We start from the raw sequence: 15242 nt of genomic DNA, 5'->3' as shown, positions 1-15242 counted from the left end.
CCCCCCCCCCCCTGCTCTTAAGGTACTCAATTCATGTTAGACTTTGTTTATATTTGAGTTTATGGCAGATTAAGCAACTGAACCTAATGGAAGACAGCTAGATCTTTTTTTGCAAATGGGAAATTCCTGAGTCTATGGACAATCTGTTTAAAGAAATGATAGCCCTGTTCTTTCCTTGGCCAGGGTAGTGTATAAGGCAATACATAGTTATGAAGGCATCTCTTCTATCGTGGTGCTATTTGAAATTGGAACGTTGTCAGAGTTCTGTTTAGGAACTATTTATAGGGGAAAATGCATCTTTTAGAAATGAAAGCTTTTATGATACGACTGAAAACTGTCTTCTCCCACTATTCCTACTGCAAGCCCTGCTGTTAAGAGCAGTGGAATAATTTTTTTGTGGCAGATAGGAGCTTCTTGGAAAATGATCTTAAGTTTAGCCTGTAATGTGAGCTGCTTCCTCTGCATGGCATTAACCTGTCCTTTTTATTTATTTATTTTTAGCAATTATTGTTCTTCATTTAGGTAATTTTCATCCTCCTGTTCTTACACTCCTGCCCATATTTTAATCCAGTCTAGGAATTTCTTACATTGACATTTTTACCATGCCCCATACTTACTGCTTTGGATCATGCAGATTCCACACAAGCAACACTTTTCACTGAAATCAAGGGAGCATTTTTAAGTTGCAGTGTTATATCCCTTAATAAATACTAAGCTCTCTTGTGTTCTCTAAGTGACTTCAGAAATTGTTGGTTTTTCTTAGGTGGTATGGAACAACTGTATTCTGATTGCACAATTAGCTTTAATGGCTCCAAAGGGACCACTAAGGAATGAGCAAATAGATGCTTTAAAGACTTTTTGGATGAGGGTTGATACAGCCAAGCCCTATGACTTCCTCTTTTTTCCTGTCATCTTAACTTTTTCTGTGTCAATGGCAGCTCATTTTTTAAATACATCAGAAACTTGAGCCACTGTGCTTTTCTTGACTCAAACTCCCCAACATAATCTATAAAATGTACTTGTGCTGTTATTGTAAATGGCCTAATAATCTTATCTGGGATCTAGCAGTTAGCTTGGGGCTGTTGCTTTCGTTTTAAAGGTCTTGCAAGCAAGGGAGCTCAGCTACCTTATTTGGAGTGCATATGCCTGACCACTGACCTCATATCTGCTTGTTTCAGTGTTTTTTACTTGTCTATATATGGAAAGGCTGCTTGGAGAGTAGTTATCTGACCTGAATTAGAAGTAATGCAACATCTGTATCAACAGCTGCTTTTGTCAGGATGCACTAATTGGGTTAAATCCAGGATGTTTAGCTGGTTTGTCTGCAAAGGAGGAACTTGAATCCTGTTGTTTGTCTGGAACTTTATGTATTCTTGCAAACAAGCTCTTTGTTCTGGTGAAGTCAGGAAGAAGAAAGAACATAAACAAAAAGTCTCTGCATTAGGAAGCTAATGTTTCACGTATGACCTAATTAAATCCAACTTTCCTGTAGTCATGGCAGTGAAGATCCCTGTTTCCCATTGGTGTCATGGGTAAGCACAATAGGGACACTGGATTAGATGTGAATGGGCTATAAAGAGCAGGAGGAGGTGGAATGAAAAGCCCAGCTCTAGGGAGTAGATTACAAAACACAGAAGATATAATAGTGCAAGGAAGCGCAAGTCAATCCCGCTTCCCTTCCAACATCATGGGACTACTTCTGTTGCCTGAGGATGTGGGTGTAAAATTTCCTCGACTTAAGGCTGCTTCTGGAATATCTGAGGGATTATGATAAGCAAACATTAGGTGAAATTTTTGGTCTCAATAAATTCAGTGGAACAACTTTTATGGAAATGAGTAGAGCTAGGACTTTACCCTGTGTAATGTGTACCACCTCTCATTGTAAAGCCACAGGAAGCACCTTACTGATGATACCTTGAGCATATCTTAAATGCAGCCGACTGTAGGACACTTGGTCAATTAGTGCACTGCACAACAGCCGTGGGAAAAGAGTTTGTCCAAGAAAACTTGACCTAACATCCCTGCTCTTAAGAAAGAAGACTGACCCCATGGAAATTTTCATAACACTGAGTGAAGAGGACCTCTTTATAAGGTCTCCCCTGATCAACTCTCTCCCTCCCCTTCCTCTCCTCTCCCCCAAATACATTAAGCCAAGTGGTCATTGTTTGTCTGAAGCCTTCCTTCTGAGATTGAAACCTATTAATCTAGCAAGTTCTGGAGTGAGATATTTTTGGGGTTCTTTTTTTAATTTTTTGGGTGTTAAGCCAGCAACTTAAAACTGTTCCCTAGGAGATTTTATTGTAGTTAGTTACAGTTACATGAATAATTGTTTAAAAAAAATACAGGCAGTGTTTCTGCAAGATGGTTTCCTACCCTTTTGTTTTTTGAACAGAAATTGTTAACAAAAATATCAGTGGAGAAAGTTTTCAGTCTTAAGTCCCAGTTTAAAAAATACTTTGGCATATTATTCCATGCTTTAAGAATCTGTTCTTCCATTGCTTAAGAGCCTGAGGGAATATTTTGGCTGTGTCCTTCAATATGTGTATGGACGCTACTCTTTAAAAGAATGAGTCGTGTCAATCATATGGGGAACAAAACTGAGTGATTCCTTTTGATAGAAACTCAACCCTTGGCATAACAAGCAGGGGGCTTAGTCAAGCTTGCTAGACTGCAGCTGTTTGCTACAGGCCAAGATCGTTAAATCGCTTTGCATTCTATGATAGTGCAGCACACACCTTGATTCTCAAACTTTTGAAGCCTAGCAGGAAGAAGGGTTCTGAATTTTCTGAGCTTGTGGCCCTCTGAGAGCAGCTCATTGATTTACGTTCTAGTAATCTTCTCTGTCAAGTCAAACGCATGTTGTGTAGGATACAATACAAATCTCCACTTAGCTTTTAGATTCCTCTCTCCTTTGGAATAATGAGCTATTGTGACTCCTGCTGAATTTCAGCCCTGGAAAGATGTGTGCCCCATTGTTTCTGTTGTTTTTGTGGGACTCCATTTGTTTTGAAGGGAATAAGGGGGGGGGGAGAATGCAAATTCCATGCTTTCCTTCTGCAGAAGGATCTGTAATGTGCTGGTGCTTACAGGTGTAGCAGCATGTTGAAAGCATGCCCTTTCAGCAAAGAAATTGGAATCCTAAAATCAGGGGATAGAAGCTTCTCTCATTTCTTTACTGAAGCAAAGGACAGAGTCTCAACTGTCAGTTGCAGTAAAACTTCTATCCATACAAGATTAGCCACCCTGTATGGCAGTCTAGAGTGTGCTAACCTTTGGGAGACCTAGAAGAACGATATCTCCCCCTGTTCCCCCCCATTAGAAGACAGCCCTCTAATTTAGGGTCTGTAGCATATTAGTGGGGCACTGGGAAGATGTTTGCACAGCTGTTTCGCATACCTTAGCTTTTCTATGGAGGACTCAGCTCTCCGGGGATATTGTTCCAGCTTGTTCCTAATGCTCACAAAAAATAATCCGAAAGGGCAAGTGAGGAAGATGCCATGGGGTAATGTTTTTGCTGGAGAAAGTGAACACGGATTTTTAAAGGTTATTCAACAGCACCAAGTTGCCTGTACCATTGGACTTGCTTGCATAGAATGTCAGAGGCAGAAAAACCTGCTTGATCACTGACTGGCTTTCTCTTTCTTTTTACTCTTATTGCAGATTAAAAAACAGCAGCAAGATGTGTTAGGTTTCTTGGAAGCCAACAAGATTGAGTTTGAAGAGAAAGATATTGCAGCCAATGAGGAGAACCGGAAATGGATGAGAGAGAATGTCCCAGAAGATAGCCGACCAGCAAGTGGAAATCCATTGCCACCTCGACTGTTCAATGATAGCCGATATCTGGGGGTAGGAAAGGGTTTGAATGATCTCCTTTGCTTCCTTGTTCTGCATTTTTCTGTCTCAATTTTTGCAGCTTACCAGAACAGTTTCTGCACTGCATTCTGTTTTAGCTGTTCTGTTTGCAACAGAAAAGAAGAATGCTTATAACTAAGCTTTTAAGTTTGTATAGTATTAATGCAGAAGAGCTATTATATATTTCCTCTTACCCTGTGGAGCCTTTAATAATATTTATTTTTGCACATTGCTTTTCTTCCATTATAGTGGGGCTAGAGCCCATGGGTTTTTTGCTATCTAAAAACTATTAGCCTGACTACTAGAGAACACTGTCTAGTAGCCAACAGGAGTATTTTTTTTTTCCTAGTTATTTTTTATCTTGATTTTTCTCTAAAAACAATTTAAAACTAGATATTTAAAATAATTTGAAAAAGCTCTGGAGATGCACTTTGCAAATACAGAATCTTGCAGTGTTGTGGTGACATCCCTTCCAAATGGGATTTTTTGTAGATGAGAAATTCTTCCCATATGGCGTCTGTCCTGTCTACTTTCAAAGGAAATGCTCAAATAAAATGACTTGCCATGTCAGCACATGGGCTTTCTTGAACTTGGAGGTAAAAGCTTTCTTGGGTTTAGCTTTTCTGGGTTCTGTTTACAAAATCCAAGGCAGTTGCGGTCTGTCTTTTCCTGTGTATAGATTTAAAAATAAGGTAGTAAATATAATATTGATTTTTAGTTGTTGACTATTTTGCATGCTTTTTCTGAAGTATGTTATTCCACACTAATGATACACATCACTGCTCAGCAGGCCACATATTCTAAAAGGTGTGAATTTATTCATAAGTGTGAACTTTTTATTATTGATAACTTAGTGTGTGTGGAAGACTGACAGACATACTAACTAAAAACATACAGAGCAGGCTCTTTCTTTCCAGACTTCTTTCATAAACTTCTCAAGTGCACCCAGGCTTTGAACTACAGTTTGTTTTAATTCAAACCTGAATCTCTTGAGCATGTTATCATTTGTATAGTGAGTGGCTGACATGCTGCCTTGTCCACCAGGAGCAAGAGGGTTTGCTTGCAACTCAGTCACAAGTGGCTACATTTTCAGTATTTTAATGGAGGTGTATATTTAAGCCATTGCACCCAATGTCCCTCAAATATAGCTTATTACCCATGTTTCTGCACGAACTACCTTCTATTATGACTAGGACTGTTTGTTGGTAAGGAAATGTTAATAAATATATGCAGGTTTCTGTGCAAACATCTTTCTCTTAGAGAGTACTTCTTTGGCAGAAGTGAAACTGACATTCATTTATATCTAGTATTGCCTGCCTGCCTTCCCACAGTACTACAAAGCATTTGCTTTGGCAGGCACATCACTGTGCCAATATCCTTTATCAATTCAATGTAGCCAACTTCATGCTGTAGTGCTGCAGTTGTCCAGCAAAGTATAATATTTCATGGTGGTGCAGGGCAGGAAGTGAAAAAAACTGCATGCATGCAGCTATGCTGGGAGGTGTACACATCACAAGTATTTCTAATGCACCAATGATCATAGTTTCATACAGAGTAATATATGATGGGCTTCGAACTACAGTTAGAGCAAGCTACTGCCTGCTTTGGTAGGGCTTGCTTGCTGCTTTTTGTTGTAATTTGTTGGAAAAGCAAAGGCTTTTAAAATCAGTTTTACTGTCCTCTGAAAAATGGCCAGATTTGGGGATGTTTTATCTGCGCTTGTAGGCTTTCCATGCTTGAGCTTTGGGGACTATACAGGGATGGTACCATGCCGAGTACACTTGGCTCTTTAGTTGCTAGAATCTTTGAGCAAAGAACTGAATACATTTGTTACATGTGGCATGAAAAAGACAGGGAGAGGCTAGAACATCAGGGGAGAAAATGTGACTAGCAACTATGTGGACTGCTGCAGGAAAGGAAAAGCAAAAAAAGAAAACTTCATCTTTAAGAGAACAGGAGATTGACTTCCAGGCCACAACAAGCCTAATCCCTCCCTTGAACCTTTTAATTGCTGAATCCTGAATTGCTGGTGGCATCCTGCTGCTTTTCTGTTCTCTCAGATTGCTTTATATAAGGCAACAGGCTGTGGAGGTACTAAATTAGAAAGAAAGTCCAGAGGGCAAAGAGGGGACCTGCTTGCTCATGGGGCTTTGGGCTCTGTACTGGAGTTCTACGGTATTTACTAAATAGATGCATGTGTATACACAGCCACTGGACGCGTGTGCATGTGAGGTTGAGGGAACTCTCAGCTTGCTTTTGCTTCAGGATATGTAGAGCATCATCTCCTTGTTTTGAGGGACCTGATAGCATTGTACCCTGTGTTGTCAAAGGAAAATTGTTTCAAATATCTTTACCTACTGGGCTACAGTGAAGCAGCCAGAGAGCACTGTCCTTTCAATGAGGTCTTTCATTTTGTAGTGAGCATATGCAAACCAACTATGTGTAAGATTATCCTTGGGATAATTCTAGCGAGTTTTTCGGGAGCATTTGTTGATGTAGTCTCCAGCTGCAATGTATATGAATGCAGTAATTCAGGAGCAAAGCAGTATGTCATTTCATCAGGCATTATGCATTCCTCACAGCCTGTCAATCTGATATTGAATAGGTCAGGTGGCAGACGAGCAGATTTTTTTTTTTTTTACCAGTCCACATTATTGTTTCTATAGGACAGTAATTCTCAACCAGGGTATGCCAGATCCTTTGAGGGAGTGCCCCTAGGTGTGAGGAGGTGTGAAGAGATAAGTTGATAATCAGTCTCAGGCTTGCCCCTGCCTGGATGATTCTTCACCCCTGCTGCCCAGTCTCTCTGCAAGAAGGTAAGCATTGTAATATATAAATTAATTTTTGAAATAGTGCCATTCAAGTCACAAAAGTTATTGAGGGATGCCTTGAGTCCAAAAATGTTGAGAACCACGGATATCAGTTTTAACCCTGCAAGGTGCTGAGTACCTTCAGTGAAGTTAATGGGAGATAATGAAACTACTTGAGTCCCAGGGTAGGTGTTGTTTTGTTTTTGTCTGTTAAGGAAGTTCAGCTGAGACAGAAATTCCAGAAAGCAGTGTTGTACTGCTTCAGAAAGTCTTATCAAAGACAAATAAAATTAGGTTAGGATCTCCCAATCAAGTTGAATTCAACTTGAGGGAAAAGAAAACCTTAAGTGTACATCCATCCTTCCTTTGGTATCTTTTATCAGATTCACCATAAACATGAACTCTTTACCTTCTTATTTTACCTTAGTTAGTACCTGCACATACCAAGTGTGTAGTGGAAGTTCTGCTGACCCTGATGCAATTACAAACCTTGAGCATCCGTACCCTGGCATGCAAATGATACCCTCTTCCCTTTGCTGCAGAGATTCTTGTCCTAGAAATGGTGCTAGAAATTGGAGCACTTGCCCATTCACTAGCAGGTTAGCCAGAACCCTTGTTCAACAAGCCCAGAGTGCATCGTTGGTACTGGATATCAGGAATGTGAGTGTTTGAAAAATCTGTACATGTGAATTCAACTAAAATCTGAGAGTTAGTATTTGAATTGAACAACAGCTAAACAGCTTTGAACTCCAGGCTCCCTCCCTCCCTCCCCTTCGTAAACTCAGTTACTTGTACTTTTGGTCTTGTCAACTTCTGGAGAGCCTCCTGACCACAACATTCCCCTGGAGACCACCACACTGGCTTTGCTCATTTCACATGCTTTTTTTGGCGGTGTATGTGTGGGCATGTGAAGCAGCTTGCCCTTAATGGCAGCTCCCTCAGTAACTTCAGCCTACAATGTGGCATGCTCCACGTTACTGGCATTCTCTAGCTACATGTTTTGACCAAGATTTCATGTGTCAGAAGAATGCCTGTTAAGAAGGAGCACAAACCAGGGTTATAGCATCAGTGAAAAGAGAAGGAGAGGGAGAAAGACAGCCCAAGTTGGGTCTGTAGTGTGAGTTTGGAAATGAGAATTAGGGATGTGGATGTGGTAATCCAAACAATGGGTGTCTTGCACAATCATTCTGTGGTTCAGTTAGATAGCATTGAGCAGAGCCACATTTTGATTTTGTATCTTTTTCCCACACACGGCAGATACACATGCAGATAGCTGCGTGCTAGGATAAAAGGCTGTTTTTTCTCTTAGAAAAACTCAGGAAAAGGAGAGGGAGAGAGAGTACATGTGCACTTATCCCACCCTTCTTAGCTTCCTTTTCCTTCGCAGTTCTTGCTTTGTGTGTAGCTGTCATCTAACTTTAATTGAGCATCCAACATAAGGCTGAGGTCTATACTGTTTACCAGTCTTAGGCACAAATTACGATTATCTGGATGTATGCATGCAATGAGTAAATACAGATGCCAACCTCTTACTGTGAAGAATATTTCTTTGACATATTCATTTGCACTAAATCATTAAATACAATGCTAATATAATAGTAAGGCTATGAATTAGTAATGTAAGAGTGCAGCTTTTTTTTTTTTTTAAGCATCAGTTCTGAATCAGTTCCAGATTGGAGGTAACAACTGACATCTCATCTGATTAGAATAAATTAGGGGGCTCACTCCATTCTAGTTTACTGGTTGCCATGGATACTGAAATTTACCACTTCTGGTACTTTTTTCAAAATCTGTTTTTGTGGATGGGTGGGTTTTGTGTGTGTGGTGTGTTTTTTGTTGTTGTTTTCATTTAAAACATTTGAGTGCAATGGATCTGAGCAGGTCTACTGATTTTGTTTCAGACTATGAGCCCCAGTCAGCCCTTGCTTGGGTAATCTGTATTAAATAGACTTCTTACACTTTTTAGTTAGCTCATGATCTTTCTCTCTTTCTGATTGTAGGATTATGAGGCTTTCTTTGAGGCAAGAGAGAATAATGCGGTGTATGCTTTTTTAGGCTTGACTGCACCACCAGGTTCAAAGGTAAGTAAGTTGGGTAGGTGAATTGTATTTCAGACCAGCATATACAACTTTTATGTACCAAGTAATGTCTGTCACTGTGTTGTGTTTTTCACACGTATGTATTTCTGTGGATCAGGAATACATTTTCCCTTCAAGGACTTCTGTTTTCAGACTTTGTTGGTATATACTGTCATATGTCCGTTTATCTGGTGGATTTTGCATTCCCCAAAAGGCTTGTTCCAATTTAGTGCATTGACCTATAACTGCAGTAGTTGATACTGTCTTGGTATTTTCACTGTGGGACCAGTCCTACTGCTTTTTACATTATTGGAAAGTCTTCCGCCAATATCAGTAGCAGGCTGATCAGGTCCTTTAGTAGTACTGGTTTCCTCGTGGCCTTGGCTGTTTTGTTTAGCACCTAAGGCAGCATCCAGATGTGCGTGGACGTTTGATTCCCCAGGGACAGCTAGTGGCAGCGCACCTTGTGTTGCTGGCAGTTGTCCAGGGGGAATGCCTGTGTCATGTGTGTCCTGACAGGTGCTTACCCCAGGTGGAGTAGGGGTGGCTGGGGCCAGAAGCCATACCATGGGTCCTGGGGCCTTCCCGGAGCTGCAACAACAGAGATTCTGCTGCACGGAGCCTGGCCAGCAGTGGAGTGTGGCTCTGGTTGGCTAGCCTCCAGCTTCAAGTGGTGTGTGTGGTGCCACCGTGTGTGCTGCTTTGTTTTTTGTTTTGTTTTTTTTTTGTTTTATCCCCAAATTTGTTTGTTTATTTTTTTTACCCCTGGTTATCAAAAAAAACCCTCTGTGCTGCTCTGAAAACTGTGTTCTAATGCTTTTCACTGGAAAGCCTGGTGAAAAGACACTAAAATAAATGGAAATGGATTACATTTGAAAATAAACAATTCTGTTGACAAATATTTTTAATGTGTCTTGCCAGTAGGTTTTGCAAGAGGCTTGTCACAGATAGTTAATATCATTAAAAAGATTTTCTTTTTTTCCTCTGTATGAAGCTGTGCATTCTCTTTACCAGTTATACACTTGATTTTTGTAAGACAGATGCACCAAAGTGGAATTCTGCCTTTGATTTTGATAGAACAGGACAGGAATGTTTTATGCATTTCACTTGAGGGTCTTAGGAGCCCTGAGTCACCTCCAGTCTTCTCATTCCCATGGGTAAACATGCCACCTTAAACTTTGTAAGGAAACCTGAAATGCTCTGTTTTGCACATATTACTCAAGGGCCTGAGTTAAAAGTAGTTCATGACCAATTCTTATTAAGAGTTGCAGGTTGGACTAACTCAAGTCTGAGGACCAGATTTTTGCCCTGGGCTAACTGCATTGATGTTAATGGAGGTACACCAGTGATAAATAAGGCCTATTTTTTCTTTGGTACTTTCCTTCCTAAACCTAACCTAACTCCAGTTTCAGAGCAACAAAACAAATACTTGGATGCAGTTGTGGGGAAAAATGGTTCTCCTTGTCAGTATAGCTGTTTGTTACTGTAGTATACTTCAAGGAAAAGATCACTTAAAGAGAAACAGACTTTTAGTTTTTAACCCTTACGCTGCCTTTTAAGGTTCAAGGGAGTGTTGATTACGAGTCTAATCTCTCTGACTTGCCAAAAGTTTTGCTGTTAGCCTGACTTGGCAATTGGGCTATCACTAAATGTTAGCAAATCAAACTGACTGTTAGCTTGAAGGCAAAGCTTATTTCAAAACATCTTGGGTTTGAGCACATTGCAGGTAGAGAATTGCTCCTTGCAGCTTGGCTGTATTTTCTGACAGCTATCTATGTAATTCCTGTGAACAGAATTCAGTAAAATGGAAGGAGATGGATATTGGACCAAGTTGCATGCTACAGGCAGTCCTCGGACTTATGACAGAATTGGTTCCTGAAAACCACGTCTTAAGTTGAAATGTAACTTGGAACCGATTTCCCCCCCCCCGCCCCCATAAGAAACAGTGTTATAAATGGGGGATTGGTTACTGAACCAAGGCCTGATACCTTATTTTCACCAAAAATAACCCAGAGTTTTGTACTCTATCAATTATAGATGAGTAATATAACTACGTTAATGTATTTACATTGTAAATAGCAATCGTATTGATTTGGAAAGACTTCTTTGAGGTGACTTTGCTGGACTTTTTGAAGGGCTCTTGGTTGGACTTTTTGAAAGGTTCTTGGCTGGAGTCTTCTCAGTCTTGGCTGCAGGTTTTTCTGGAGTCTTGTCTACTTTCTTAAAGGCAGTGTCTAAGGCAACACAGCAAACTTGTTCACTGGCATGGCATGGTGTCAGATCAAGTGTTGTAAAGTCTAAACTGACGTCATAAAGTTGAAACAGGGTGTCAATTTATAAACATTGTAAGTGCGAAATGTTGTAACTCCAAAGGTTGTAAGTTGAGGACTGCCTGTATGTGCTGAGGAGATGTACATTTTGACAGCACACTATAAGTTTTTATGAGGTGTCTGGAAAATGTGTGATGGAATAGAAGTTGGAGCCAAACTCCAGAAATGACATTGGAAATACAAACAGGTATTTATTGAGCATCAGTGATTTGTTTAGTGCTCTCTACAGGAATCAGAAATAAGTCAAACAAAACCCACTTGATAAATACTGTAATTAACCAGACTTCCAGGGGTTCAAGTCTCTTAAATATACAGAGTGGTGAGTTAAAGCTTACAGCTAGACATAAATAACTGACAGTATGCTCAATGAGTGTCCTAATGGGAATGTTCTAAGGAAGGATTTGAAAGGAAAGAATATCACACCTCCTTAGCATCTTGCAGAATTGGATTTAGAGATAAGGAATTGATACAGTCTGTAGGAGAAATGGATCAGTATGCTTACTATGGAGGGAGCTTTAGGATACTTTTCTTTCCTTTTTTCCCAAGAGGCCTGCTGTGAAGTAGCTTGCCCTCCCTCATAAAACCATTTTTGGTGCTTTTTAACTTGAGAAGAGAGGCTAGATGTCATTCCTGTAGCCTGTTTGGCCACAGGGACTTGATTGGAAGGGGCGAGAATCTCACTTTGCTCTGCATTGCAGTACAAGTAACCCTGCCCTATAGAAAACATGGCCCATCATTTTCCTTCTTTGCTTCATTGCCCATCTTTACTAGTGTCACACCTTCCTCTCTGCTTTCTTCATAAAAATATCTTTTTGTGTGAGTGCCCTGCTTGAGTAACTTATGTCACTGGATGATTGATGTGTACCTTTTTGCCTGTAACATGTGGCCATTGTAGCAGAATGTACTCCCTCAATTTTTTGTAGACCCGAGTCAGTGGTTGGAGCTATGGTATTCCCACACTCCAGGACTTGGAAGCTGCAAGATGAGATGGTCTTTTTGCCATTTGTCTGAGTGACCCACCAAATACAAGTTAATGGAGATGTGTGGAGTGATCCTCCTACCTCCTCGGGTAGAGGTCATTCACTTTGGCCCATCTCTTTATTTGAGAAATGGTTTTTTGGCTTACTAGAAATCCCATGTTTTCAGACTATCCACTTACTTATTTTGTTAATTTGTAAACTAGTTATAACTGTTCAGATTTGGAATGGTTTAGATAAAGGAGCCTTGAGCAGAGGTTTGGACTAGACCCTCCAAGATCTCTCCCAACCCTTATTGCATATGATAGTGTGGACTTGCGTAATAGAAACAGAGTTCTTTTGACATCAAAATGGGGCCAGATTTCACAGTCACACAGCACACTAAATGCTGGGCTTTTTTAGAAGAGTATATAATAGTTAACCAGCCTCTTCTCACTATCTTTAACTTTAATTTTAGAAGATGGGTAAAATTTCTCCAAAAACCTGTTAGTATATTTTTCCACGGTGAAATTGCTTTAATTTTTTTCTACAGTTTTTCCTAAGTGTCTTGGCTGACCATTGTACCTCAGAAAGCCTTTGTAATCTTTTTAGATTGTTATTAAAACACTGTTTTAATAGTTTTGTAACCTGACATGAATTATACAAAACCCCCCAAAAATGTAGTTACATACCATTTTTTATTTTATACTTGCATGGTCAGACCTCACCTGTTTGACCATGGTCTGGAAAGCACCACAGCTAGCTAGTCAAGAGACTATGAATACTTGTAACTTCTATTTCAGTTTGGTAGAAGCTGAGGATACCTAGAACTTTACAAGATTGGACCCATAGTAATTTAGGGCAATTTAAGTCACTGGAAGACCTTTGTTTGACTTAAAAGCTTAGTGCTGCTAATGTTTTGGCCGTGTATTACTAGGATTTTTTTATTGCAGTACAGATGTCCACACCTAGTATATAGTTATAAAATGTACCTATTTAATTTTCTGGGAACATCTTTAGTAGGGGTAGGCAACCACTGGTATGTGTGCCATGCTCATTTTGCTTGGCACGCGTGCCTTAGGGAAAGGGCTGGGGCTGCACTGCCACAAGGATCAGGTCCCTCATGGCTTCCTCACCATCTGCCCCGGCATGCCAATTTCTTACAAATCAAGGTTCAAAGTGGATTTTTGTTTTGTTTTTTGGCACCCTGCCCAAAAATGTTGTTGACCCCTAATTTAATAGTAGGTGTATGCACTGGACAGAAGTCCCTAAACTAGGCCCTCTTCAATCCTTCCAATGGTTTTTACCTGCATTCGTTATATAAAAAAATATGGGTTGTAACCTCTGATAAAATACTAACATTTAATTCTTATTTTATTGTTTCAGGAAGCTGAAGCACTGGCAAAGCAGCAAGCATGAACATCAACTGCCTTAAATGTTCTGTAAAGGGAATTTTCACGGCTTTTTATAAAATAGTAAAATTGTTTCTGCTCCAAGAAAAATGGATATAATTTCTAATATTTTGATTGGTGCTTGCGGCATCCATGATATTAACATAAATTTTGAATACAAGAAAAATGTGAAAATTTGGGTAAAGAGCATGGAATACGCTATTACAAAGTTGGAGGTATAACAAAATGAAGCAACTGGTTTAAAGTGGTTTAAAAATCAGGTCTTGGCAATGGTGTCCATTTTGTGCAAATTTAAGGGGAAAACCTGATTTTTTTTTAATATGAACAACAGAGATACAATTATACCCAGTGATCCAACTATTTAAAAACAGGGAAAAGGAACAACAAACATAATCTTATCTGATAACTCTAGTGCCTGAATTGCCTCAAAAATGTTACTGAACAATATATGAATACAGTAATTTTTCAATGTCTTTTTAAATTGTGGTTGAAAATTTAAATTGTAGATGGTATAGTATAGTAACCTTCCTAAGCTCTTAGATGTATTTCCTTTTTGTAGGATGGATATTTTAAATTGTATTGTGGCACACTGTACAGATCTAAAAAATGTTGCCATGTACTTCATTTAAGTGACCAATGTGGGCCCTTTCCACAAAATAAAGATTGGAGCAATGAATAGCATTTTGACTAGCAAGTTCACCAATAAGTTGCCTAATCCATGACTTGATTACATGTTTCTGTGCAAGATTTAGTGCACCTCAGTGAAATATCCTCTAATGCCTAGGAAGTGTTGCAAAGAAGCCAAAAGGGCCAGAAATGGCACTTCCTTATATGTTGTAAGAGTTGAAGCCTTTAATGTAATACTCCTCAAAAGTACCGTTTCACAAAGCTTATAGCTCTAGACATTTGGGTGCACATTCAAATAATCACCAGGTGTAATATAGTAATTCTTCACACAAGAACAAAAAAATAAGTGTTTGGGTGGTAAGGACTGTTGTAATTGAAGAAGGCTTTGTCTTTCAGAATGTAAAAGTGGATTTTGTATTGCCATGACATTGCCACTCCATGTTGGAATTTGTGAATCCTATTAAAGAACAGCATCATGTATTGATGAACTCACTGTGTGCAATATTAACCTGTTCCATGCCTCTGGCATACCTCAGATAATCAGCCAAGAGACATTCACATACCCAGTATTTTTGTGGCCATACTTTGCAGAATCACAAACACCCTGTTTAAGAACGTAAACTTCACATCCACCTGTCTTCGCTTATACTTTCCAAATGCATCAATATTAGTTGAAAGTGGTACCACAGACCTTACATTGGTTGGAAAAGTATTCTAAGGCTATGCTAGATAAATTACCTAGCGTAGCCTAAGTAGAGACATTCAGGCCAGGTACACAAATTACAAACTGGTGTAAGTGATCGGAAAACGGTCTAAATCTGTACCAGGACAGAAGCTAAGTGCATGTAGACTGGTTTAAAAATGGTGGAACCTGGTTTAAGATAGTTGTGGATGGATGTGGTCTCAGATTTAATCAGACAAGTCTATTGAACTTCTGTCCTAGATCCCCTCCTGACTCAGGTTGAATTCCCTTGGTATCCCAGGATGCCTTGTGGCCTGCTAACCCTCACCCCCCTCTCTTGCAGGGTGAGCTGGCAGGCAAGCCTCTGCTTGCACTCATCTGCTCTGGCTGAGCTGGGCCAGCCCTGCCCCCAGGCTGTCACAGAGCTGAGGCAGCAAAGCCACTATGCCCCCAGTCCTATGTCCTGCCTGCACTTGTCGGCTGGGTTGGGGGGGG

At 40.0% G+C, this 15242-nt stretch overlaps 1 protein-coding gene across 1 annotated transcript in view; it reads left to right on the top strand.

The window, feature by feature from the left end:
- SH3BGRL (SH3 domain binding glutamate rich protein like) overlaps nucleotides 1-14553 on the top strand; it is a 50293-nt gene extending 35740 nt beyond the window's left edge. The window contains exons 2-4 of the mRNA XM_019521392.1: nucleotides 3661-3846; nucleotides 8663-8743; nucleotides 13413-14553. Coding sequence (XP_019376937.1) covers nucleotides 3661-3846; nucleotides 8663-8743; nucleotides 13413-13445 — 300 coding nt within the window. The 3' untranslated portion in view covers nucleotides 13446-14553. The remainder of the gene's footprint in view (nucleotides 1-3660; nucleotides 3847-8662; nucleotides 8744-13412) is intronic.
- Nucleotides 14554-15242: the final 689 nt, after the last annotated feature.

Source organism: Gavialis gangeticus, unplaced genomic scaffold, assembly GCF_001723915.1.
Source record: "Gavialis gangeticus isolate Ggan-Ray unplaced genomic scaffold, GavGan_comp1, whole genome shotgun sequence".
Taxonomy (NCBI): Eukaryota; Metazoa; Chordata; order Crocodylia; family Gavialidae; genus Gavialis; species Gavialis gangeticus.
This window is presented reverse-complemented; position numbering and strand designations above follow the sequence as displayed.